This window comes from Paramormyrops kingsleyae, chromosome 25 (genome assembly GCF_048594095.1).
Source record: "Paramormyrops kingsleyae isolate MSU_618 chromosome 25, PKINGS_0.4, whole genome shotgun sequence".
Classification (NCBI taxonomy): Eukaryota; Metazoa; Chordata; class Actinopteri; order Osteoglossiformes; family Mormyridae; genus Paramormyrops; species Paramormyrops kingsleyae.
This window is the reverse complement of record NC_132821.1, coordinates 14,670,715-14,695,403: the sequence shown is the minus strand read 5'-3', so window position 1 is coordinate 14,695,403 and position 24,689 is coordinate 14,670,715. Positions and strand designations below refer to the sequence as shown.

At 43.5% G+C, this 24,689-nt stretch overlaps 2 protein-coding genes and 1 long non-coding RNA gene across 5 annotated transcripts; all 3 read left to right on the top strand.

Moving 5' to 3' along the window:
- Positions 1-4,518: 4,518 nt before the first annotated feature.
- Positions 4,519-7,332, top strand: LOC140582963 (uncharacterized). The gene is made up of 9 exons (XM_072707482.1): positions 4,519-4,597; positions 4,756-4,873; positions 5,018-5,051; positions 5,130-5,346; positions 5,430-5,549; positions 5,631-5,791; positions 5,883-6,086; positions 6,218-6,465; positions 6,564-7,332. Exons 3-9 carry the CDS (start codon positions 5,026-5,028, stop codon positions 7,160-7,162), a joined length of 1,575 nt encoding a protein of 524 aa, XP_072563583.1. The 5' UTR covers positions 4,519-4,597; positions 4,756-4,873; positions 5,018-5,025; the 3' UTR covers positions 7,163-7,332.
- Positions 7,333-11,773: 4,441 nt separating this feature from the next.
- Positions 11,774-14,692, top strand: LOC140582962 (uncharacterized). 3 transcript variants are annotated; one of them, XM_072707479.1, is made up of 8 exons: positions 11,774-11,893; positions 12,052-12,169; positions 12,312-12,640; positions 12,724-12,843; positions 12,925-13,085; positions 13,177-13,380; positions 13,512-13,759; positions 13,858-14,692. In XM_072707479.1, exons 3-8 carry the CDS (start codon positions 12,443-12,445, stop codon positions 14,454-14,456), a joined length of 1,530 nt encoding a protein of 509 aa, XP_072563580.1. In that variant the 5' UTR covers positions 11,774-11,893; positions 12,052-12,169; positions 12,312-12,442; the 3' UTR covers positions 14,457-14,692. The 3 variants fall into 3 exon arrangements, with proteins under 3 accessions (XP_072563580.1, XP_072563579.1, XP_072563578.1); XM_072707478.1 differs by having other exon boundaries at positions 12,052-12,195; XM_072707477.1 differs by having other exon boundaries at positions 12,052-12,345; positions 12,424-12,640.
- A 6,580-nt stretch (positions 14,693-21,272) lies between these two features.
- LOC140582952 (uncharacterized) lies at positions 21,273-23,291 on the top strand. The gene is made up of 3 exons (XR_011985756.1): positions 21,273-21,398; positions 21,677-22,043; positions 22,340-23,291. It is a non-coding gene; the product is annotated as an uncharacterized lncRNA (long non-coding RNA).
- The last annotated feature ends 1,398 nt before the right edge of the window (positions 23,292-24,689 follow it).

Here is a 24,689-nt window from a genome sequence, read left to right as displayed (position 1 = left end):
TTTTTTATAAATAAATCAGTCTTTTGTTTCAATATATTTTGTGAATATGTGTCTTTCATATTTGCAGGTCAGTCAGTGTGTGAGATATTTTGTATAGATATGGCAGGCTTTTGTGAAGGTTTCCATGTCACACACAAAGGCTTATTTGAGCTACCAGTCTGAGTAAATGCAAATGTGCCAGGCTTCACAGGTAATTGGTGTGTTTGCACAACAAAAGCAGGAGGGCAATGGAGCTAATGGCTCAGCGAGAATCTGCGGCAGGCCTAGTAGTGCTAGAAAATTTAGGCAAATTTGTGCAGGTTTAGTAGTTCTAGCATTAATGACTTTATTTTGGAAGTTTTTTTTTTTTTAACCAGTAATGCCGATAGCCCCATTGGATGAAGAGCAATACACCAAAATTTTAGGAACATTTTAGACTGAGCCTATCCTCCTGCTAATACTAGTAGTCACTGTATGTCAATTTGTCTGTGTCAGAACAGTACGGATTAGAACAATCTGTGGTGCCATCTGTAATGCGATCTGGGCCCTTTAAGGCTGGCTCGCTGCAAATAGTGAGCGAGTGCGAGTGTGCGTTAGAGCAAGACGGGGGCGGGGTGGCAATTTCAGGCAGAAATTTCAGGGTAAAAAGGGGGAAATCGAAATTGGATCATACTGGCAATGTTGCTCAGAATCGCTGTAGCTTTCCGATGGTATGTGGGGCGACACATAAGAAAACAAACATTCATTATTACATTCTATTTACGTTAAATTGCGATCTTCCACATTAATCAAAAGGTAAAACTGACATAATTACAGCTCCGATATCTTATATTAACAACTCCGAGCTATTAGCTAAGTTCTCCCCAAACGAGCTTGATGGGCTGAATGGCCTCCTCTCGTTTGTAAATTTCTTATGTTCTTATTAAAGTCACCCGAGAGTCACAAAATTTTGCCAGTTTTGAAATGGCAAAGACAGACACAAATCAAATTTATATGAGCAGCAACATAAGAGATCTGTTGTTTGGGTTAATTATATTAGAGTATACTATATTCATATGTGGTGTGGTGGCGAATTCGTGCAGAAGTTTTAGAACTGCACTATTCATTTATCACTCTATTTAGAAATATAAATTATAAAAGTTCTTAAAAGATTCATCCTTCTTAAAAGTTACTTTGTTTCACATTTGAAATCGTCTTTCAAAGTGTCCCTCACAATGCCACTGGGGGTGGCGTGGGCGGGGCTACGTGGGGGGGGGGGGCGGGGGACGCGGTCAGAATGGTATATTAAGAGGAGACCTCCACATGTACAGTTACTCTACCTCTGCTTCCAGCGAGACAAGAGCTCCAGACTCTGTAGAAGATTTCATCTATTGTTGAAGAATTTATCAAGAATGGCTTCCAAATTGTAAGTTATGATCAATTTATTATAGCATTTGAATCTGTAAGAACTGTGGATAAATTTGTTCTTCCTTGTATGTACTTTACTTATGTATTTTTGTATGTATTTTTTTAACTTAAAATGCATCCATTACATAACTAAAACAATTTTTTGAAGCAATTTAAGGGTAGAATACTATTTTTTCATTTGCAGTGTTCACAAAAGGCTTATATTGCTTAATATCAATGTAACTAAATAGTCAACATGATTATGATTAAGAAATTTATTGTCATATGCATGGTAAAAACAGTCAGTTACACCATACAATCAGTGCTTGAAGTGGGAAAAAATAAGTGCATGAACTCTAATTTTCCGACATTTGACATTTGTGCGGTGAAAAAAAAATCAAGTCTTTAGGATGTGTTGGTTCAAAAACTATTTTAATTTAATCATTCTTCCAAGCAATAACCTATAGGCATAGGCTACTTTTTTCTAATTCACAAATGGAATACTGAAAAACCATTAAAACAACATGAACCAGACCAGTGTGATACTTGTAGGCCTAACAATAGACTAGGGCTAAAGCTGATGCGATTGGTTGGGACTCAGTGGATGCATATGATAGGGCACTGTCGTGGCTCATGGGTAATGTAGTCTTTTATCGGTCTTGTGATATTGTCTATTCTTGGGCCACTGTCGCTGAGTCGGATCAGATTCAGTAAGTACCGGAACGCAGAAAAAAGTGGCGGAACCCAAAAGACGAAAATACAGAAGTTCCGGAACTGCGTTCCGCTGCGTTCCGGCCCACTTCAAGCACTGCATACAATGAAAATCTTACTCCACGTGTTCCGTCGCATTGCCCTAAAGATAGAACAGTAAACACAGAGTGACAATACAATGTGCATTACAAAAATAAATAATATTTAGACAAAGGCTATTGTGTAAACACATAAACCTTCAGAAATAATTTACAGTATTGTGCAAAAGAGCAATTAAATGAGACCTGAAGTGAATATAAAGTTCACCGACTGGCCCATGTGGTGTACAGAGTCTGCAGAAATTGTTCTGTGTGTGTGCATGTGTGTGCATGGGTGGAGAGTGGTTATGGTTCTCCTTGTTCACAGGGTAATTGTCCTGACAATTACGTCAGTGTTATGGGGGGAAGGGATAGTGGGTGTGAATCATTCACCGGCCTGATGGCCTGTGAATAAAAACTGTTCTTTAATCTGGTGGTTCTTGATTTCACACTTCTGTAGCATCTGCCTGAAGGCAGAAGTGTGAACAGTCTTTGCTGAGGGTGGCTATTGTCTCTAATGATGCTACGGGCTTTCCTGATGACTCTAGGGTGATAGTTGTCCTCCAGTGATGGTAGAGCGGCTCCAATAATGGTTTGGGCAATTCTCACCACCCGTTCCAAGGCTTTCCGGTCCTTTGCAGTTGAGTTCCAAAACCAAACTGTGATGTTGCTGGTGAGAATACTCTCAATAGTACTTCTGTAGAAGTTTTAAAAAATTCTGGTTGCCATTCCAAATTTCCTCAGCCTTCTTAGGAAATACAAACGCTGTTGAGACCAGCTTATTGATGTTGTGAGACCAAGTGAGGTCATCCCTCAAGTGAACACCAAGATATTTAAATGTCTTCACTCTCTCCACCTCCTTCTCTCCAATATGCAGTGGTGTGTGTTGTTTTTGTTTCTTCCATGGGTCTACAATCATCTCCTTGGTTTTGTCAGCATTTAGGGGGAGATTATTGTCCTGACACTAAACTCACCACCTCTCTCCTATATGCTGTCTCATCACTACCAGTAATCACTCCAGTGACCATTGTATCATCAGCAAATTTGATGATACTGGTGTTGTTCTGTGATGCAGTACAGTCAGAAGTAAAGAGGGTATAAAGCAGGGGACTAAACACGCAACCTTGAGGAGTCCCTGTGTTGAGAATTTGTACAGCAGAGGAGCGGCCCCCAATCCGAACTGACTGTAGTCTACCTGTACTTGTTTCTGTAGTTGTGATAGATGTAGTTAACTAATTACTTTTCTCAGTCTGGGACCCATCAGGATGAGAATAAATATGCAAATGTTATTTATCCAAACCAGAGAGGAATGAACAATGGAGAGGATGACTGGAATGTTTCCTTATTCAACTAAAAATCATGAATCACATCTAATCTTGAGTAACACTTCCATGACTTAACTGTCAATAAATGTTTTTTTTTTTTTTTTATCCCCAGTGCTTCCAACAGGCATTTCCTGCTCTGCCCCGTGTGCAAGAAGACACAGGCAAGCCTCTCGGTGCATCTGACTAGGGTGTGCATGAAGAGATCTTCGAAAGAAGCCATCCAAGAAGTAGTGGAGAAGGCAAAGCAGGATGCGCTTGAAGTTCTGCAGTGGGGCAGGGTGTTCAGCTACAGGCACCTGCGAGACATTATGGATGATGCTAATCCTATGAGCAGGTTGGTGGGAAAACTCTTCAGTCTTTTTTACACATCTCGCTTCGTTTCTTCAGTATGACATTTACTAACAGTTTTTTTTATTTACTTATTTATCTGAAAGGATGATCCAGGAGCTGGAGCGTCGCCACATGGTGGTGCCTGACACCCCCTCCCCAGCAGTAGCGGCGCAGACCAGCAGTGTTCCTGTGATGGCTGGTACAACCGTGCAGCGACCGGAGAGCTCGGCGACTGAGCAGTCGGAGGACGCAGTCAGTGTCAGCAACGGCGAGATCTTTCAAGTGTGAGTATGAGTGTCTCGGATTTGCAGCTTCATTGATACCTTTTGCTTTTGCTTGTGAGCCAATTGAAGGTGCAATTTTAAGACGAAATATGTTTTCCACATGGCAGTACCCGGGAGGTGCAGTGGCCACAGACCTCCAGGCACATGATGCAGGAGAAGGGACTGCACCGGAAACATTCTCTGGACCATCCCCTCCTGAAGGGCTTCGCCGCATACTTGGAGAAGGATCTCCTGATTGAGAATTTCAAGCAGACGGTGAGGTCTCCCATAAAAGTTCACTCTATTATTTTTTGGAGCTTTATATCTACGCAATATATTCATTAAGTAATGCCGATTTTATTTTCCAGGTGGAAAACGTCAGCAGGTTCATGTTTTTTGTGAACCCTGAAGAGCCATCCCTTGAATTTCTGAGGGAGAGGGAGAGGACGAAGCTCTTCTTTCGGGAGCTGACTGAGGCTGGTCTCTCCAGGCAGACTCAGGTCAACTACATGAAGAGCCTGAAGAGGTTGGTAGCATGTAGATTTTTAACAGTATATTGTAGGTTTGTGTTGTATTGTCGTATCTGTTTTCTTCAAGGAAGTTCAGTCCTCCCACTATTGTCATGGTGGCATGTACAAGTTTATGTACATATGGATACTTACATACATGTCCTTCCTCTGACAGATTCCTCAAGTACCACACCGTGGCCACCGACCTCCGGCGTGACAACATTGCCTTGTGGAATGAGGCAATGTTCTTCGTGGAGTACCTGGGCTCACTCCAGCAGAGCTCTGCAAAGTTGGTGAGTAAGGAGATGACGCAATGGAGGTAAGTTCAACTGTCAACACCCGTTAAATTCCATATTATGATTTGATTATACATCTCCTCTACTGTGTTTAACACACTCATAATGTTTTTATTTTTATCTCCCTCACTGCTCCTGGAGTGCACTGCATGGAGAAGCAGAGCCATTTTACATTGTGAGCACATTTTATTAAAATGTGTACTGTATTGATTAGGATTGACAGTAATTGAATTTTCTTCTCCCACCCACATAGTCATGTCATTCTCACGGGGATGAGCCCAGAGAAGAGTCCAGAGGACTGCTGGGCCGTGCTGAGGGCTGCCAAGAACGACTTCTTGGCAGTCCTTGGCAAGGTGTATCCGGAGGAGATGCCCCTGGAGTGTGCAGAGTGCTGCCTTGTCCTCTACTACCTGGAGGCCACGGTGATTCTGAAGCATCTCCAGCCACCAGGCGTGGTGGAGCACATGACCGTAAGTGTTGTATTCTTTTTGTCTTCACTTTTCCTTTTTGCCGATACTCTTATTTATCAGTGGGACATCATTGTATTGTGTAGGTCCAGGAGTGGATGACCAGGAGCACGTCCGAGGCCGACCATACGGTGATTGTGGTGAAGGAACACAAGACGTCGGCGCAGCAAGCGGCCACGTTTGCATTGTCCTCTGAGGAGGAGACGGTAAGTATATCAAGTTTGATAAGATTTATTTCATAGTTTATTTCAAGAGCAGCGATTTAATCTGTTTTCCTCTGCCAACAGTGGTTCGACATCTACTTCACCCAGGTACGGCCACAGCTCCTGAGCTCCAAGAGGAGCCGGACGACACTGGATGACCTGGGAGGAGACAAACGGTTCTTCGTCTCCACCGCAGGCAGGCCGGCGTTCAACGCTTCGAATGACCTCAACCGGCTGCACCAAAAGTGAGCTGATCGTCATGATTAATTCCCCCTATAATATGTTCTACATACGTGTTGTGTGAGACGTATTAATAAATGTATTTTTGTATTTTAGATACAAGCTGGATCCAGTCACCTACCAGACGGCCCGGCGCATCTTTGAGACGGCCACCAAGGACTTGACGGACCAAGAGAAGTCCTTGGTGGCCGATTACCTCACTCATTCCACTGCGACGGCTGACGAGCACTACCGGATGAAGCAGTCGCGGAATGTGGTGCTGGCCAGTAAGCTGCTGAAGAAGCTGGCAGGTGACTCAAGGTAGGCATGTTTTCTGTTTGTCAACACACTTACCAACATCAAGACACACAACCAAAGCCCTCACCACTGAACACTAACCTTAAACGTTTGTGGGTTTTTTTTTATTTTTTTTATTTTTATATTTATCTCAGCGCTGACTCCGCAGAGGAAGGACCCAGCTGTTCTGCCCGTGGTGCCGCACGGGATGCTGCCCTGGCATCCAACCAACAGATGGATGTCCAGGCAGCGTTCGATCAGCTCCTTCGGACCCACCCCGTGACCCTGGATGGCGACATCCCAGACAAGACAGCACGCTCGCAGACGTCGGGCCGGTTTCAGCGGCAGCTCTATGATCGCTGGCTGAAGGCCCAGATGAGGATGCGCGTACGGCATGTCTTGTGTGAGTATTGTTTGTAGCACTAATGACATTTTTTACTGTGAAACGGTCCTATCTACATAGGCTTCTTAACTAACAACAATTTACTTTGTTCTTGACAGCACACTTTGGCAGACGGCAGCCCACCGAGTCCCGGGTCGACGCTTGGATCAGGAACCAAGGCTGGAAAAGTAACGTTCCCAGCGCGGCCAGCGTTCTGAAGGACTGGAGACCAGTGGGTTCGGTGGACACTGCCGTGGACTCTAGCCACATCCAGGAGCTCATCCACAACCAGAAGTGGAAGGGACTTGTGGTGATGGACATTGCGGGGAAGGGGAAGGGAGTCTGCGCCACCCGGCAGTTCCAGGCTGGTGAGGTGGTGTGTGACTACCACGGGCCGGTAGTCACAGCCACTGAGGGCCAGCGGATTCACTCATCGACGAAGGAAGAAGAATCTGGCTACATGTTCTTCTTCCGGAACAGCCATAAGTCTGAGTGTGCCTGTCACCCGGGCATACAGCCTTTTGGCCGGCTGATTAATCATTCCCATAAGAAGGCCAACCTCCGGCCAAGACTGTACAGCCCAGCCGTCGGGGGACAGGATGTTATTTTGCTTTTGGCCCTGAACAGGATTAATGTTGGGGAGGAACTGTTGTTCGATTATGGGGTGCAGAGGAAATCGTTCAGGGGAGAGGGACTGAGAACCATTGAGAACATGTAGTTAATTTTTGGCAAGATCATCATTTTGATTGTTTGCTACTCTTCCCAAAAGTGATGTGGGTAGATTATTCCACCATGCAAGGTCGGGCAGATTATTCATTCATCAAATTTAAAGCTCTTAATTTCTAATCAATTGGCCCAAGTACATCCTGATTGCACTGTACTATTTTCTTGTATGCAGTTTTTATGTGAAATAACTCTTTAAATGTGAAACAAAGTGACACTTTTCTAGTATAACTATTTTGTTTTTTTTTTTGACAATGTATAAAGTTTAAGACCTTGTCGTTGCCCCAAGTATTACAGTAGTTTAAGTGCGACCCACAGGTCACTTACTCAAGCGATTAACATCAACATCTGAGATGAGGGGTAACAGACTTCGGAAGGGCCTGACAATCTGTACGGATGCCTAGAATGAGGTCTGTTTGAGCTCCTACCTCAGGCTATAAAGCCAAATTAAGCATCAAATTAAAGCACAACATTTGTGGTCCACACAGAGACCAGACACATGTCAATAGCCCCAGCAGTTTTAGAGTAACCCTTCAAAATATTTGGAGCATTATAGACTGGGCCACTACCTATCTGATGCATGGCACACTGACCTGTAATACACCGCAAATACACCAAAGCACGTGACGAAGTGAAACACACAGCCCGTCTACTCAAATAATCACGCTTTTATTTTACAGTTTGCAAGGGAATTAGCAGGATAACCTTAGCAAAATCACAGAGGTCAAAGCAATGACAGACAATATAAAATGTACACAGGCAAATAAAGCTGACAACCTACAGTATTTGTGGAGCATAAAAACATGATGACCGTTTAAGGAAAAATAACCTCAACTATTTTACCAGTGCGACCCACAGGTTACTTACTGAAGCGGTTAACATCAACATCGGAGATGACGGGTAACAGACATCAGAAGGGCTAATTATGATATATATAGTTGATATACAATTAGTATTAAGCTTGTCCTAACTTAAATTAAATTATAAAGTTATTAAACTTATATTAGACATATTATATATATGATGTTATTTATCAAAGACATTGAGCACTAAACAATGGAGATGACAATTGGAAATTCAACTAAAAGTAAGTGATAAGCAGAAGAAAACAGGGAACAGGCCACACAGGCAAGTTAGCTGTAGTTGTGAGCAAATTACAATGATGCAAATATTTTTAATCCAACTATTTAGTTACAAATTCCTCAGCCTGGGAGTCATCAGCATTTGAATCAAGCAGGTCAGTTACTCAAGTCGTTAACATCGGCTTCTGAGATGAGGGCTATTGTTTCCTTGATTGCTGTTTTTCACCTCTCTGCGATGCACATGCACGGCTACCCATCCCCCAACTATCTGCCAGCGCAACAATTAGGCTGAGATCAGGTAAACAGAGTGACTAAAATAAATGTATTAAACAACCAGTAATGCCGAGCAATACACCAAAATATTCGGAACATTATACACTGAGTCTATCCTGCTAATATTAGTAGTCACTGTATGTCAATTTGTCTGTGTCACAACAGTACGGATTAGAACAATATATGGTACCATCAGTAATGCGATCTGGGCCCTTTAAGGCTGGCTCGCTCCAAATAGTGAGCGAGTGCGAGAGTGGGTTAGAGCAAGGCGGCGGGGAGGGGGGGCAAATTCAGGCAGAAATTTCAGGGTAAAAACGGCGAAATCGAAATTGGATCATACTGCCAATATTGCTCAGAATCGCTGCAGCTTTCCGATGGTATGCGGGCCGTTGCGGTTGCTTACCGTGACCGACACATAAGAAAGCAAACATTATTTATTATCATCCTATGTATGTTAAATTATGATCTTCCACATTAATCAAGAGATTGTAAAACGGACAATATTACAGCTCCAATAGCTTATATTAAAGTCACCCAAGAGTCACAACATGGTTTTGAAATGGCAAAGACAGACAGAAATTAAATGTATATAAGCAAGCAACATAAGGGATCCGTTGTTTGGGTAAATTATATTATAGTATACTATATATATGTGGTGTGGTGGCGAATTCGTGCAGAAATTTCGGGGTAAAAACGGCGAAATCGAAATTGGATCATACTGCCAATATTGCTCAGAATCGCTGTAGCTTGGTATGCGGGCCGTTGCGGTTGCTTACCGTGACCGACACATAAGAAAGCAAACATTCTTTATTACCATCCTATGTATGTTAAATTACGATCTTCCACATTAATCAAGAGATTGTAAAACTGACAATATTACAGCTCCAATAGCTTATATTAAAGTCACACAAGAGTCACAACATGGTTTTGAAATGGCAAAGACAGACACAAATGAAATGTATGTCAGCAAGCAACATAAGGGATCTTTTGTTTGGGTAGATTTATATTATATTAAATAGGCTACTATATTTTTGTGGTGTGGTGGCGAAATCGTGCAGAAGTTTTATAACTGCACTATCGATTTATCACCTTATTTAGAAATAAAAATTCAGTTCTTATCCTTTTTAAAAGTTATATTGTTTGAAACTGTCTTCCAGTGGAAGTGTCCCTCAGAGTGACACCGGGGGTGGAGTGGGGTGGGATGGGGTGGGCGGGGCTACGAGGGGGCGGGGGGGCGGTCAGAATCGTATATTAAGAGGAGACCTCCGCATGTACAGTCACTCTACCTCTGCTTCCAGCGAGACAAGAGCTCCAGATTCTGCTCAAGATTTCATCTTTTGTTGAACAACTCGTGAAGAATGGCTTCCAAGGCGTAAGTAATTACGATCAATTTATTATTGCTTTTGAATGTGTAGAAACTGTGTTGTTCATCTTTGTATGTAGTTTACTGACACTGCTTAAGTCTCTTAAACTGACTACAGTACTATTGTTTAAACTTAAATTGCATCCACTACAAAACTAAAACAATATTTCGAAGCAACTTTTTTTAATTACAAAAACTCATCTTTTTAGAAAGACATTTTATAGATTCTCCTATTTAATCTCTTTATTTTTACTCTGTAGCACTTTCAGATTGCTAAAATATAAGGGCTTATATTGCTTGATATAAATGTAACTACAGTCGAACCTCGTTACAACATACCCCGTTTATAACGTTTACACCAATACAACGTTCAAATTTCGATGTCCCGAATTCGCGTATTGCATTATTCCATTTGCCGGTATCGCTTAGAACATACACCTTTACAGCGTAAACTTCGATATAACGTATGATTTTCAGAGGAAAATAGGCAAACTGACCATCGTTACAACGTACAGCCTCATCTTCCGAGCGCGTGCACAATTCAGAATCGGCTGTTGCCGGCCATCTACATCGCTTAGCAACGCCTAACTGTATGAACCTATCCTCACGAAGCATTCCACGCCGGCCGCACTTCTTGCATGCAGCCCCCGTTCCATTCATTTTGAGGGACCTGGTTACAACATACTATGGTTATAACGTACAAATTCTTAATGTCCCCCGAGGTACGTTGTAACGAAGTTCGACTGTAATTAGTAAAAATCTTTTAGTAGTTGTGATCATGTAGTTTACTAATTACTTTTCTCAGTCTGGGACCCATCAGGATGACAATAGATATGCAAATGTTATTTATCCAAACCACTGAGGAATGAACAATGTTGATGATGATGACTGGAATGGGTCCTGAAAATCATGAATTAAATCTAATCTTAAGTAACACTTCCTTGACTGTTACATAAAACTGTTAATTGTTTTTTTTTGTTGTTGTTTTTTTATATCCGCAGTACTTCCAACAGGCATTTCCTGCTCTGCCCCGTGTGCAAGAAGACACAGGCAAGCCTCTCGGTGCATCTGACTAGGGTGTGCATGAAGAGATCTTCGAAAGAAGCCATCCAAGAAGTAGTGGAGAAGGCAAAGCAGGATGCGCTTGAAGTTCTGCAGTGGGGCAGGGTGTTCAGCTACAGGCACCTGCGAGACATTATGGATGATGCTAATCCTATGAGCAGGTTGGTGGGAAAACTCTTCAGTCTTTTTTACACATCTCGCTTCGTTTCTTCAGTATGACATTTACTAACAGTTTTTTTTATTTACTTATTTATCTGAAAGGATGATCCAGGAGCTGGAGCGTCGCCACATGGTGGTGCCTGACACCCCCTCCCCAGCAGTAGCGGCGCAGACCAGCAGTGTTCCTGTGATGGCTGGTACAACCGTGCAGCGACCGGAGAGCTCGGCGACTGAGCAGTCGGAGGACGCAGTCAGTGTCAGCAACGGCGAGATCTTTCAAGTGTGAGTATGAGTGTCTCGGATTTGCAGCTTCATTGATACCTTTTGCTTTTGCTTGTGAGCCAATTGAAGGTGCAATTTTAAGACGAAATATGTTTTCCACATGGCAGTACCCGGGAGGTGCAGTGGCCACAGACCTCCAGGCACATGATGCAGGAGAAGGGACTGCACCGGAAACATTCTCTGGACCATCCCCTCCTGAAGGGCTTCACCGCATACTTGGAGAAGGATCTCCTGATTGAGAATTTCAAGCAGACGGTGAGGTCTCCCATAAAAGTTCACTCTATTATTTTTTGGAGCTTTATATCTACGCAATATATTCATTAAGTAATGCCGATTTTATTTTCCAGGTGGAAAACGTCAGCAGGTTCATGTTTTTTGTGAACCCTGAAGAGCCATCCCTTGAATTTCTGAGGGAGAGGGAGAGGACGAAGCTCTTCTTTCGGGAGCTGACTGAGGCTGGTCTCTCCAGGCAGACTCAGGTCAACTACATGAAGAGCCTGAAGAGGTTGGTAGCATGTAGATTTTTAACAGTATATTGTAGGTTTGTGTTGTATTGTCGTATCTGTTTTCTTCAAGGAAGTTCAGTCCTCCCACTATTGTCATGGTGGCATGTACAAGTTTATGTACATATGGATACTTATATACATGTCCTTCCTCTGACAGATTCCTCAAGTACCACACCGTGGCCACCGACCTCCGGCGTGACAACATTGCCTTGTGGAATGAGGCAATGTTCTTCGTGGAGTACCTGGGCTCACTCCAGCAGAGCTCTGCAAAGTTGGTGAGTAAGGAGATGACGCAAAGGAGGTAAGTTCAACTGTCAACACCCGTTAAATTCCATATTATGATTTGATTATACATCTCCTCTACTGTGTTTAACACACTCATAATGTTTTTTTTTATCTCCCTCACTGCTCCTGGAGTGCACTGCATGGAGAAGCAGAGCCATTTTACATTGTGAGCACATTTTATTAAAATGTGTACTGTATTGATTAGGATTGACAGTAATTGAATTTTCTTCTCCCACCCACATAGTCATGTCATTCTCACGGGGATGAGCCCAGAGAAGAGTCCAGAGGACTGCTGGGCTGTGCTGAGGGCTACCAAGAACGACTTCTTGGCAGTCCTTGGCAAGGTGTATCCGGAGGAGATGCCCCTGGAGTGTGCAGAGTGCTGCCTTGTCCTCTACTACCTGGAGGCCACGGTGATTCTGAAGCATCTCCAGCCACCAGGCGTGGTGGAGCACATGACCGTAAGTGTTGTATTCTTTTTGTCTTCACTTTTCCTTTTTGCCGATACTCTTATTTATCAGTGGGACATCATTGTATTGTGTAGGTCCAGGAGTGGATGACCAGGAGCACGTCCGAGGCCGACCATACGGTGATTGTGGTGAAGGAACACAAGACGTCGGCGCAGCAAGCGGCCACGTTTGCATTGTCCTCTGAGGAGGAGACGGTAAGTATATCAAGTTTGATAAGATTTATTTCATAGTTTATTTCAAGAGCAGCGATTTAATCTGTTTTCCTCTGCCAACAGTGGTTCGACATCTACTTCACCCAGGTACGGCCACAGCTCCTGAACTCCAAGAGGAGCCGGACGACACTGGATGACCTGGGAGGAGACAAACGGTTCTTCGTCTCCACCGCAGGCAGGCCGGCGTTCAACGCTTCGAATGACCTCAACCGGCTGCACCAAAAGTGAGCTGATCGTCATGATTAATTCCCCCTATAATATGTTCTACATACGTGTTGTGTGAGACGTATTAATAAATGTATTTTTGTATTTTAGATACAAGCTGGATCCAGTCACCTACCAGACGGCCCGGCGCATCTTTGAGACGGCCACCAAGGACTTGACGGACCAAGAGAAGTCCTTGGTGGCCGATTACCTCACTCATTCCACTGCGACGGCTGACGAGCACTACCGGATGAAGCAGTCGCGGAATGTGGTGCTGGCCAGTAAGCTGCTGAAGAAGCTGGCAGGTGACTCAAGGTAGGCATGTTTTCTGTTTGTCAACACACTTACCAACATCAAGACACACAACCAAAGCCCTCACCACTGAACACTAACCTTAAACGTTTGTGGGGTTTTTTTTATTTTTTTTATTTTTATATTTATCTCAGCGCTGACTCCGCAGAGGAAGGACCCAGCTGTTCTGCCCGTGGTGCCGCACGGGATGCTGCCCTGGCATCCAACCAACAGATGGATGTCCAGGCAGCGTTCGATCAGCTCCTTCGGACCCACCCCGTGACCCTGGATGGCGACATCCCAGACAAGACAGCACGCTCGCAGACGTCGGGCCGGTTTCAGCGGCAGCTCTATGATCGCTGGCTGAAGGCCCAGATGAGGATGCGCGTACGGCATGTCTTGTGTGAGTATTGTTTGTAGCACTAATGACATTTTTTACTGTGAAACGGTCCTATCTACATAGGCTTCTTAACTAACAACAATTTACTTTGTTCTTGACAGCACACTTTGGCAGACGGCAGCCCACCGAGTCCCGGGTCGACGCTTGGATCAGGAACCAAGGCTGGAAAAGTAACGTTCCCAGCGCGGCCAGCGTTCTGAAGGACTGGAGACCAGTGGGTTCGGTGGACACTGCCGTGGACTCTAGCCACATCCAGGAGCTCATCCACAACCAGAAGTGGAAGGGACTTGTGGTGATGGACATTGCGGGGAAGGGGAAGGGAGTCTGCGCCACCCGGCAGTTCCAGGCTGGTGAGGTGGTGTGTGACTACCACGGGCCGGTAGTCACAGCCACTGAGGGCCAGCGGATTCACTCATCGACGAAGGAAGAAGAATCTGGCTACATGTTCTTCTTCCGGAACAGCCATAAGTCTGAGTGTGCCTGTCACCCGGGCATACAGCCTTTTGGCCGGCTGATTAATCATTCCCATAAGAAGGCCAACCTCCGGCCAAGACTGTACAGCCCAGCCGTCGGGGGACAGGATGTTATTTTGCTTTTGGCCCTGAACAGGATTAATGTTGGGGAGGAACTGTTGTTCGATTATGGGGTGCAGAGGAAATCGTTCAGGGGAGAGGGACTGAGAACCATTGAGAACATGTAGTTAATTTTTGGCAAGATCATCATTTTGATTGTTTGCTACTCTTCCCAAAAGTGATGTGGGTAGATTATTCCACCATGCAAGGTCGGGCAGATTATTCATTCATCAAATTTAAAGCTCTTAATTTCTAATCAATTGGCCCAAGTACATCCTGATTGCACTGTACTATTTTCTTGTATGCAGTTTTTATGTGAAATAACTCTTTAAATGTGAAATAAAGTGACACTTTTCTAGTATAATTGTTTTGGGTTTTTTTTTGACAATGTATAAAGTTTAAGACCTTGTCGTTGCCCCAAGTATTACAGTAGTTTAAGTGCGACACACAGGTCACTTACTCAAGCGGTTAACATCAACATCTGAGATGAGGGGTAACAGACTTCGGAAGGGCCTGACAATCTGTACGGATGCCTAGAATGAGGTCTGTTTGAGCTCCTACCTCAGGCTATAAAGCCAAATTAAGCATCAAATTAAAGCACAACATTTGTGGTCCACACAGAGACCAGACACATGTCAATAGCCCCAGCAGTTTTAGAGTAACCCTTCAAAATATTTGGAGCATTATAGACTGGGCCACTACCTATCTGATGCGTGGCACACTGACCTGTAATACACCGCAAATACACCAAAGCACGTGACGAACTGAAACACACAGCCCGTCTACTCAAATAATCACGCTTTTATTTTACAGTTTGCAAGGGAATTAGCAGGATAACCTTAGCAAAATCACAGAGGTCAAAGCAATGACAGACAATATAAAATGTACACAGGCAAATAAAGCTGACAACCTACAGTATTTGTGGAGAATAAAAACATGATGACCGTTTTAAGGAAAAATAACCTCAACTATTTTACCAGTGCGACCCACAGGTTACTTACTGAAGCGGTTAACATCAACATCTGAGATGACGGGTAACAGACTTCAGAAGGGCTAATTATGATATATATAGTTGATATACAATTAGAGTATTAAGCTTGTCCTAACTTATATTAAATTATAAAGTTATTAAACTTATATTAGACATATTATATATATGATGTTATTTATCAAAGACATTGAGCACTAAACAATGGAGATGACAATTGGAAATTCAACTAAAAGTAAGTAATAAGCAGAAGAAAACAGGGAACAGGGCCACACAGGCAAGTTAGCTGTAGTTGTGAGCAAATTACAATGATGCAAATATTTTTAATCCAACTATTTAGTTACAAATTCCTCAGCCTGGGAGTCATCAGCATTTGAATCAAGCAGGTCAGTTACTCAAGTCGTTAACATCGGCTTCTGAGATGAGGGCTATTGTTTCCTTGATTGCTGTTTTTCACCTCTCTGCGATGCACATGCACGGCTACCCATCCCCCAACTATCTGCCAGCGCAACAATTAGGCTGAGATCAGGTAAACAGAGTGACTAAAATAAATGTATTAAACAACCAGTAATGCCGAGCAATACACCAAAATATTCGGAACATTATACACTGAGTCTATCCTGCTAATATTAGTAGTCACTGTATGTCAATTTGTCTGTGTCACAACAGTACGGATTAGAACAATATATGGTACCATCAGTAATGCGATCTGGGCCCTTTAAGGCTGGCTCGCTCCAAATAGTGAGCGAGTGCGAGAGTGGGTTAGAGCAAGGCGGCGGGGAGGGGGGGCAAATTCAGGCAGAAATTTCAGGGTAAAAACGGCGAAATCGAAATTGGATCATACTGCCAATATTGCTCAGAATCGCTGCAGCTTTCCGATGGTATGCGGGCCGTTGCGGTTGCTTACCGTGACCGACACATAAGAAAGCAAACATTATTTATTATCATCCTATGTATGTTAAATTATGATCTTCCACATTAATCAAGAGATTGTAAAACGGACAATATTACAGCTCCAATAGCTTATATTAAAGTCACCCAAGAGTCACAACATGGTTTTGAAATGGCAAAGACAGACAGAAATTAAATGTATATAAGCAAGCAACATAAGGGATCCGTTGTTTGGGTAAATTATATTATAGTATACTATATATATGTGGTGTGGTGGCGAATTCGTGCAGAAATTTCGGGGTAAAAACGGCGAAATCGAAATTGGATCATACTGCCAATATTGCTCAGAATCGCTGTAGCTTGGTATGCGGGCCGTTGCGGTTGCTTACCGTGACCGACACATAAGAAAGCAAACATTCTTTATTACCATCCTATGTATGTTAAATTACGATCTTCCACATTAATCAAGAGATTGTAAAACTGACAATATTACAGCTCCAATAGCTTATATTAAAGTCACACAAGAGTCACAACATGGTTTTGAAATGGCAAAGACAGACACAAATGAAATGTATGTCAGCAAGCAACATAAGGGATCTTTTGTTTGGGTAGATTTATATTATATTAAATAGGCTACTATATTTTTGTGGTGTGGTGGCGAAATCGTGCAGAAGTTTTATAACTGCACTATCGATTTATCACCTTATTTAGAAATAAAAATTCAGTTCTTATCCTTTTTAAAAGTTATATTGTTTGAAACTGTCTTCCAGTGGAAGTGTCCCTCAGAGTGACACCGGGGGTGGAGTGGGGTGGGATGGGGTGGGCGGGGCTACGAGGGGGCGGGGGGGCGGTCAGAATCGTATATTAAGAGGAGACCTCCGCATGTACAGTCACTCTACCTCTGCTTCCAGCGAGACAAGAGCTCCAGATTCTGCTCAAGATTTCATCTTTTGTTGAACAACTCGTGAAGAATGGCTTCCAAGGCGTAAGTAATTACGATCAATTTATTATTGCTTTTGAATGTGTAGAAACTGTGTTGTTCATCTTTGTATGTAGTTTACTGACACTGCTTAAGTCTCTTAAACTGACTACAGTACTATTGTTTAAACTTAAATTGCATCCACTACAAAACTAAAACAATATTTCGAAGCAACTTTTTTTAATTACAAAAACTCATCTTTTTAGAAAGACATTTTATAGATTCTCCTATTTAATCTCTTTATTTTTACTCTGTAGCACTTTCAGATTGCTAAAATATAAGGGCTTATATTGCTTGATATAAATGTAACTACAGTCGAACCTCGTTACAACATACCCCGTTTATAACGTTTACACCAATACAACGTTCAAATTTCGATGTCCCGAATTCGCGTATTGCATTATTCCATTTGCCGGTATCGCTTAGAACATACACCTTTACAGCGTAAACTTCGATATAACGTATGATTTTCAGAGGAAAATAGGCAAACTGACCATCGTTACAACGTACAGCCTCATCTTCCGAGCGCGTGCACAATTCAGAATCGGCTGTTGCCGGCCATCTACATCGCTTAGCAACGCCTAACTGTATGAACCTATCCTCACGAAGCATTCCACGCCGGCCGCACTTCTTGCATGCAGCCCCCGTTCCATTCATTTTGAGGGACCTGGTTACAACATACTATGGTTATAACGTACAAATTCTTAATGTCCCCCGAGGTACGTTGTAACGAAGTTCGACTGTAATTAGTAAAAATCTTTCAGTAGTTGTGATCATGTAGTTTACTAATTACTTTTCTCAGTCTGGGACCCATCAGGATGACAATAGATATGCAAATGTTATTTATCAAAACCACTGAGGAATGAACAATGTTGATGATGATGACTGGAATGGGTCCTGAAAATCATGAATTAAATCTAATCTTAAGTAACACTTCCTTGACTGTTACATAAAACTGTTAATTGTTTTTTTTTGTTGTTGTTTTTTTATATCCGCAGTACTTCCAACAGGCATTTCCTGCTCTGCCCCGTGTGCAAGAAGACACAGGCAAGCCTCTCGGTGCATCTGACTAGGGTGTGCATGAAGAGATCTTCGAAAGAAGCCATCCAAGAAGTAGTGGAGAAGGCAAAGCAGGATGCGCTTGAAGTTCTGCAGTGGGGCAGGGTGTTCAGCTACAGGCACCTGCGAGACATTATGGATGATGCTAATCCTATGAGCAGGTTGGTGGGAAAACTCTTCAGTCTTTTTTACACATCTCGCTTCGTTTCTTCAGTATGACATTTACTAACAGTTTTTTTTATTTACTTATTTATCTGAAAGGATGATCCAGGAGCTGGAGCGTCGCCACATGGTGGTGCCTGACACCCCCTCCCCAGCAGTAGCGGCGCAGACCAGCAGTGTTCCTGTGATGGCTGGTACAACCGTGCAGCGACCGGAGAGCTCGGCGACTGAGCAGTCGGAGGACGCAGTCAGTGTCAGCAACGGCGAGATCTTTCAAGTGTGAGTATGAGTGTCTCGGATTTGCAGCTTCATTGATACCTTTTGCTTTTGCTTGTGAGCCAATTGAAGGTGCAATTTTAAGACGAAATATGTTTTCCACATGGCAGTACCCGGGAGGTGCAGTGGCCACAGACCTCCAGGCACATGATGCAGGAGAAGGGACTGCACCGGAAACATTCTCTGGACCATCCCCTCCTGAAGGGCTTCGCCGCATACTTGGAGAAGGATCTCCTGATTGAGAATTTCAAGCAGACGGTGAGGTCTCCCATAAAAGTTCACTCTATTATTTTTTGGAGCTTTATATCTACGCAATATATTCATTAAGTAATGCCGATTTTATTTTCCAGGTGGAAAACGTCAGCAGGTTCATGTTTTTTGTGAACCCTGAAGAGCCATCCCTTGAATTTCTGAGGGAGAGGGAGAGGACGAAGCTCTTCTTTCGGGAGCTGACTGAGGCTGGTCTCTCCAGGCAGACTCAGGTCAACTACATGAAGAGCCTGAAGAGGTTGGTAGCATGTAGATTTTTAACAGTATATTGTAGGTTTGTGTTGTATTGTCGTATCTGTTTTCTTCAAGGAAGTTCAGTCCTCCCACTATTGTCATGGTGACATGTACAAGTTTATGTACATATGGATACTTACATACATGTCCTTCCTCTGACAGATTCCTCAAGTACCACACCGTGGCCACCGACCTCCGGCGTGACAACATTGCCTTGTGGAATGAGGCAATGTTCTTCGTGGAGTACCTGGGCTCACTCCAGCAGAGCTCTGCAAAGTTGGTGAGTAAGGAGATGACGCAAAGGAGGTAAGTTCAACTGTCAACACCCGTTAAATTCCATATTATGATTTGATTATACATCTCCTCTACTGTGTTTAACACACTCATAATGTTTTTATTTTTATCTCCCTCACTGCTCCTGGAGTGCACTGCATGGAGAAGCAGAGCCATTTTACATTGTGAGCACATTTTATTAAAATGTGTACTGTATTGATTAGGATTGACAGTAATTGAATTTTCTTCTCCCACCCACATAGTCATGTCATTCTCACGGGGATGAGCCCAGAGAAGAGTCCAGAGGACTGCTGGGCCGTGCTGAGGGCTGCCAAGAACGACTTCTTGGCAGTCCTTGGCAAGGTGTATCCGGAGGAGATGCCCCTGGAGTGTGCAGAGTGCTGCCTTGTCCTCTACTACCTGGAGGCCACGGTGATTCTGAAGCATCTCCAGCCACCAGGCGTGGTGGAGCACATGACCGTAAGTGTTGTATTCTTTTTGTCTTCACTTTTCCTTTTTGCCGATACTCTTATTTATCAGTGGGACATCATTGTATTGTGTAGGTCCAGGAGTGGATGACCAGGAGCACGTCCGAGGCCGACCATACGGTGATTGTGGTGAAGGAACACAAGACGTCGGCGCAGCAAGCGGCCACGTTTGCATTGTCCTCTGAGGAGGAGACGGTAAGTATATCAAGTTTGATAAGATTTATTTCATAGTTTATTTCAAGAGCAGCGATTTAATCTGTTTTCCTCTGCCAACAGTGGTTCGACATCTACTTCACCCAGGTACGGCCACAGCTCCTGAGCTCCAAGAGGAGCCGGACGACACTGGATGACCTGGGAGGAGACAAACGGTTCTTCGTCTCCACCGCAGGCAGGCCGGCGTTCAACGCTTCGAATGACCTCAACCGGCTGCACCAAAAGTGAGCTGATCGTCATGATTAATTCCCCCTATAATATGTTCTACATACGTGTTGTGTGAGACGTATTAATAAATGTATTTTTGTATTTTAGATACAAGCTGGATCCAGTCACCTACCAGACGGCCCGGCGCATCTTTGAGACGGCCACCAAGGACTTGACGGACCAAGAGAAGTCCTTGGTGGCCGATTACCTCACTCATTCCACTGCGACGGCTGACGAGCACTACCGGATGAAGCAGTCGCGGAATGTGGTGCTGGCCAGTAAGCTGCTGAAGAAGCTGGCAGGTGACTCAAGGTAGGCATGTTTTCTGTTTGTCAACACATTTACCAACATCAAGACACACAACCAAAGCCCTCACCACTGAACACTAACCTTAAACGTTTGTGGGTTTTTTTTTATTTTTTTTATTTTTATATTTATCTCAGCGCTGACTCCGCAGAGGAAGGACCCAGCTGTTCTGCCCGTGGTGCCGCACGGGATGCTGCCCTGGCATCCAACCAACAGATGGATGTCCAGGCAGCGTTCGATCAGCTCCTTCGGACCCACCCCGTGACCCTGGATGGCGACATCCCAGACAAGACGGCACGCTCGCAGACGTCGGGCCGGTTTCAGCGGCAGCTCTATGATCGCTGGCTGAAGGCCCAGATGAGGATGCGCGTACGGCATGTCTTGTGTGAGTATTGTTTGTAGCACTAATGACATTTTTTACTGTGAAACGGTCCTATCTACATAGGCTTCTTAACTAACAACAATTTACTTTGTTCTTGACAGCACACTTTGGCAGACGGCAGCCCACCGAGCTCCGACCGAAACAGGATTGTCCTACAAGGTGGAATTCCACCTACTACATGTTGAAAAGCTTTATTGCCAGTAAAAATGCCATAATCCCCACCCTGGCCGTCACCAATGCACCTGGCCGCCACCTGTCCCAGGAGGAATGGACCACAGTGCAAGAAATGTGCACAATCTTGCAACCATTTGAGGAAGTCACTGTGGAACTCAGTGCAGAAAGGTATGTAGCTCAGTTGCACAGCAGTATATTTCTTTAGCATGCATGCATAGTACTTGATAGTAAATTATGAATATTTTATACCATATTAGAAATCTGTGTAATACACTGGAGTATATATCATTGTCAGTAGATTTCTGTAGCCTGCATGCCAATTTCCTGATAAAAAATTATGGATATTTGATACCACAATAGATATCTGTTTAATACATTGTAATATTTATCATTGTTTCAGCTTTAAAATTGTAACATTAAAGTTTTTTTTTTTTCCTTTTCACCAGCTACTTGACAGCCTCGAAGGTCATAGTGCTGGCCAGGGGACTTCAAAGAGCCACCGCTGATTTCCGGCGAAACACTACAACAGCGGCAGCGCAAGGTGTGATCGACAGTCTGTGTGCGAGTATGTCATCGCGATTCCACAGGATTCATGCCAACCACATACTAGCAGATACTGCTGCACTTGACCCGCGTTTTAAGAGGATGGCCTTCCCTGATGGCAGAACAGCAGATGAGACGTTTGAAAGGCTGTCAACTGCAGCAGCAAGAATTAGCAGTGGCACACCCATCCAACAGCAACCAGCTGTGGAAGGACTGGAAGGAGCAGGCAGTGGTGCTGGATCAATAGTTTGGAGCTATTTCCATGAGGAAGTAAGGGTGGCAACAATAATTCACATTTTTTTCTCTAAAAATCTCTAGAATGAAATCAGTCTGATATCTCAGTCTAAAACTTCCACTAGCTGTAAATCACTGCATTTAATCTGTACATACTGCACATACTGTACATATGCAAATCTACTATTGTCACTTCTAATTAAATGCTAAACTGCATTTCATTACTCTGTTCTCTTACACTGTGTAATGACAAAAGTTGAATCTAATTTAATCTAATCTAATCACATAAAAATGGTATCTCCCATTGTTATATCTCCCACCCCTATGAGCAGGTAGCTGGAACAGTGGAAGCCAGGAATCCCACCGCCGATGCTGTCATGGAGGTGCGAGCCTACCTGGAGGAGCCTCTTCTTCCAACACATGAGGATCCCCTCAAGTGGTGGGAGAATCGAGCCCCTGTTTACCCCAGGCTTAGCAAGTTGATGGCCAAGAAGCTTTGTGTTGTGGCGACATCAGTTCCCTCTGAGAGAATATTCTCGAAAACTGGACAGATAATCTCAGAGAGGAGAAGTCGCCTTAAGCCCAAAAAGGTCAGAGCTCTTGTCTTCCTTAATGCAAATTTGCCCAAGGACAAGAAAGAGAGGCAGAAAAAGCCATAAAGTAAGGAACTGCTTTGTATTTATTTACATTGCATTTTGTGTTCATTTAAAACTTGAAGGGGCTGATCTCTTATTTGCAAAGTTTACAGTAGTTATAGTAGTAATAGTGGACTGTATGTAGACATTTCCATTTTATTTATTCTAATTTTATCTACAGTATATATCTAAAACTTTAAATATTTTTTGTTTTCTATCAAAATGTTCTTGTGTGATAACAATGTTCTTGTGTGGAAGTGTTTGTAGTAAAAGCTGTTTTGCACAGAAATTCATTGCAGCCGGCTTTGTTTTTGATGTTTATTTGTGAGTAGGTATTGTATGAATAACATAAGTCAACGTAGCTTTACACATACACACACTTTGTACTAAAGGTAAATCCAAAATAGTGATGTCACTGTCTAAGCAGAGGGATGTTGTGCAACCCTATGGAATATAGTCCACACATGACAAATGAGGTAATAATCAATATTTCAGAATAATTCAAACTCAGATATTGGTGTGTGATATCTGAGTTTTAATTATTTGACTACAAATCTCACCTCATCATTCCTCCCAGTGATTATTTCCAGGATAAACTGAGATGCCCCAAAGCTGGCTTCTTAAAACTGACTAAATATTTAAAAAGAGCCAAAAGAGCCGTTCTTTTGAATGGCTCTTTGAAAGGAACGGATCGCCAAGATCCGGATCCCCTCACAGAGCCATAAATCCCATCACTATTACTCTGATGGACCGCGCCTCTCTGAGTGACCGCGCCTCAAAAGAAAAAAGAAACTTAAATCTCGCGGTATTTTCTGCTGCTTGGGGCAGAATTTTCAGCGCCCCAAGACCATAAAATTCTGAGAGACTGATTGGCCGCATATTTATTAATTTACCCTAGCAACAGTACATGACGGGCTATTTGGCTGCACTCAGGGGGCGCTTTTTCTCAGCGCCCCATGACAGAAACTCACTGGTGAATGAATGTCACTAGGTGGGAAATGTTGTATATGTTATTCATATCGCATGTAGGCACATACTGGTGGGTAAACCGAATTTAAAAACTTAATTTGTAAAAATATATTTTACATTTTTAGCCCCTCTTATCCTATGCAAGCAGTGCCGGCCGCCACTGCTTGAAACCATGCTATTGTCTTTGGCTCGTCTTTGATTTGAAAATAGCTTGAGCAGCGTTGCCGGCAAAATTCAAAAACTTCTTTAGACAAATGAGATGTCAATCAGCATCAGGATCTGCCAGCAGCAAATAAAACTTTGGGGTGGCACCCGGGGTGGCCAATCGGATGTCAGGGGTGTCCAGTGCCACCACGGACACCCCTCTGGTTCTGCCACTGGTAAAAAGTTAATGTAAATCACCTATTACCCACTGTAATCCTTTCTATACCCACCCCTGTAGACTTCACAGAGCATCACTGCCAACAAAATAAGAGGGTTACAGTTAAAGAGGGTAAAAAATTCATGTAAAACTTGCCAATCCAGGTTTTCAGCACCATGGACAGCAACCTAATGTTGTTTAAAAGACCATTATTATGCTCATATTCACTGTTAATAATTCAATTTTTAGGGTCTACAAGAATATATTTACATGCTTCAATGTTCTAAAAGCACATATTTTTTCTCATAATGTACATCTCTATTCACCCTCTGCCTGAAATTCTCCATTAGGGCTTTTAATCCCGCCTGGGTGATGAGCCTGCTGTGCCCTGATTGTTCAGCGTACCCTACATACCCCTACAGACAGATCCTTGCAGGTAGGCAGCCAATTAGGATTGTGTTACGAGGTGGATGTGTTGGCGCCCACTCCTGGGTTATTCCCTGCCCTGTGATGGGCTGGTGACCATAACACCTGAACTGTTGACGGTAGTTTGGCTTGACGCCAAAACCCCTGGAAACCCTCGTGTCTGTGCTTCCTTCCAGGTCTCCCTTTTAGCCAGGCTGCCATAGTTACTTTAGTACTGCCGGAGGTTAGGTTAGGTGTAGGGCAATAACTCTTCTCCATCTTCTCTTTTCCAAGCTGATCCTGAGCCGACAC

Excerpts from the sequence above, each read along its gene's own strand:
- LOC140582963 (XM_072707482.1), top strand. The coding sequence starts at position 5,026 with ATGGAGAAGCAGAGCCATTTTACATT. Across the intron at positions 5,052-5,129 it reads AAGCAGAGCCATTTTACATT|TCATGTCATTCTCACGGGGA; the intron begins GTGAGCACATTT and ends CCACCCACATAG. Across the intron at positions 5,550-5,630 it reads TGTCCTCTGAGGAGGAGACG|TGGTTCGACATCTACTTCAC; the intron begins GTAAGTATATCA and ends CTCTGCCAACAG.
- LOC140582962 (XM_072707477.1), top strand. The coding sequence starts at position 12,278 with ATGTTTTTTTTTATCTCCCTCACTGCTCCTGGAGTGCACTGCATGGAG. Across the intron at positions 12,346-12,423 it reads AAGCAGAGCCATTTTACATT|TCATGTCATTCTCACGGGGA; the intron begins GTGAGCACATTT and ends CCACCCACATAG. Across the intron at positions 12,844-12,924 it reads TGTCCTCTGAGGAGGAGACG|TGGTTCGACATCTACTTCAC; the intron begins GTAAGTATATCA and ends CTCTGCCAACAG.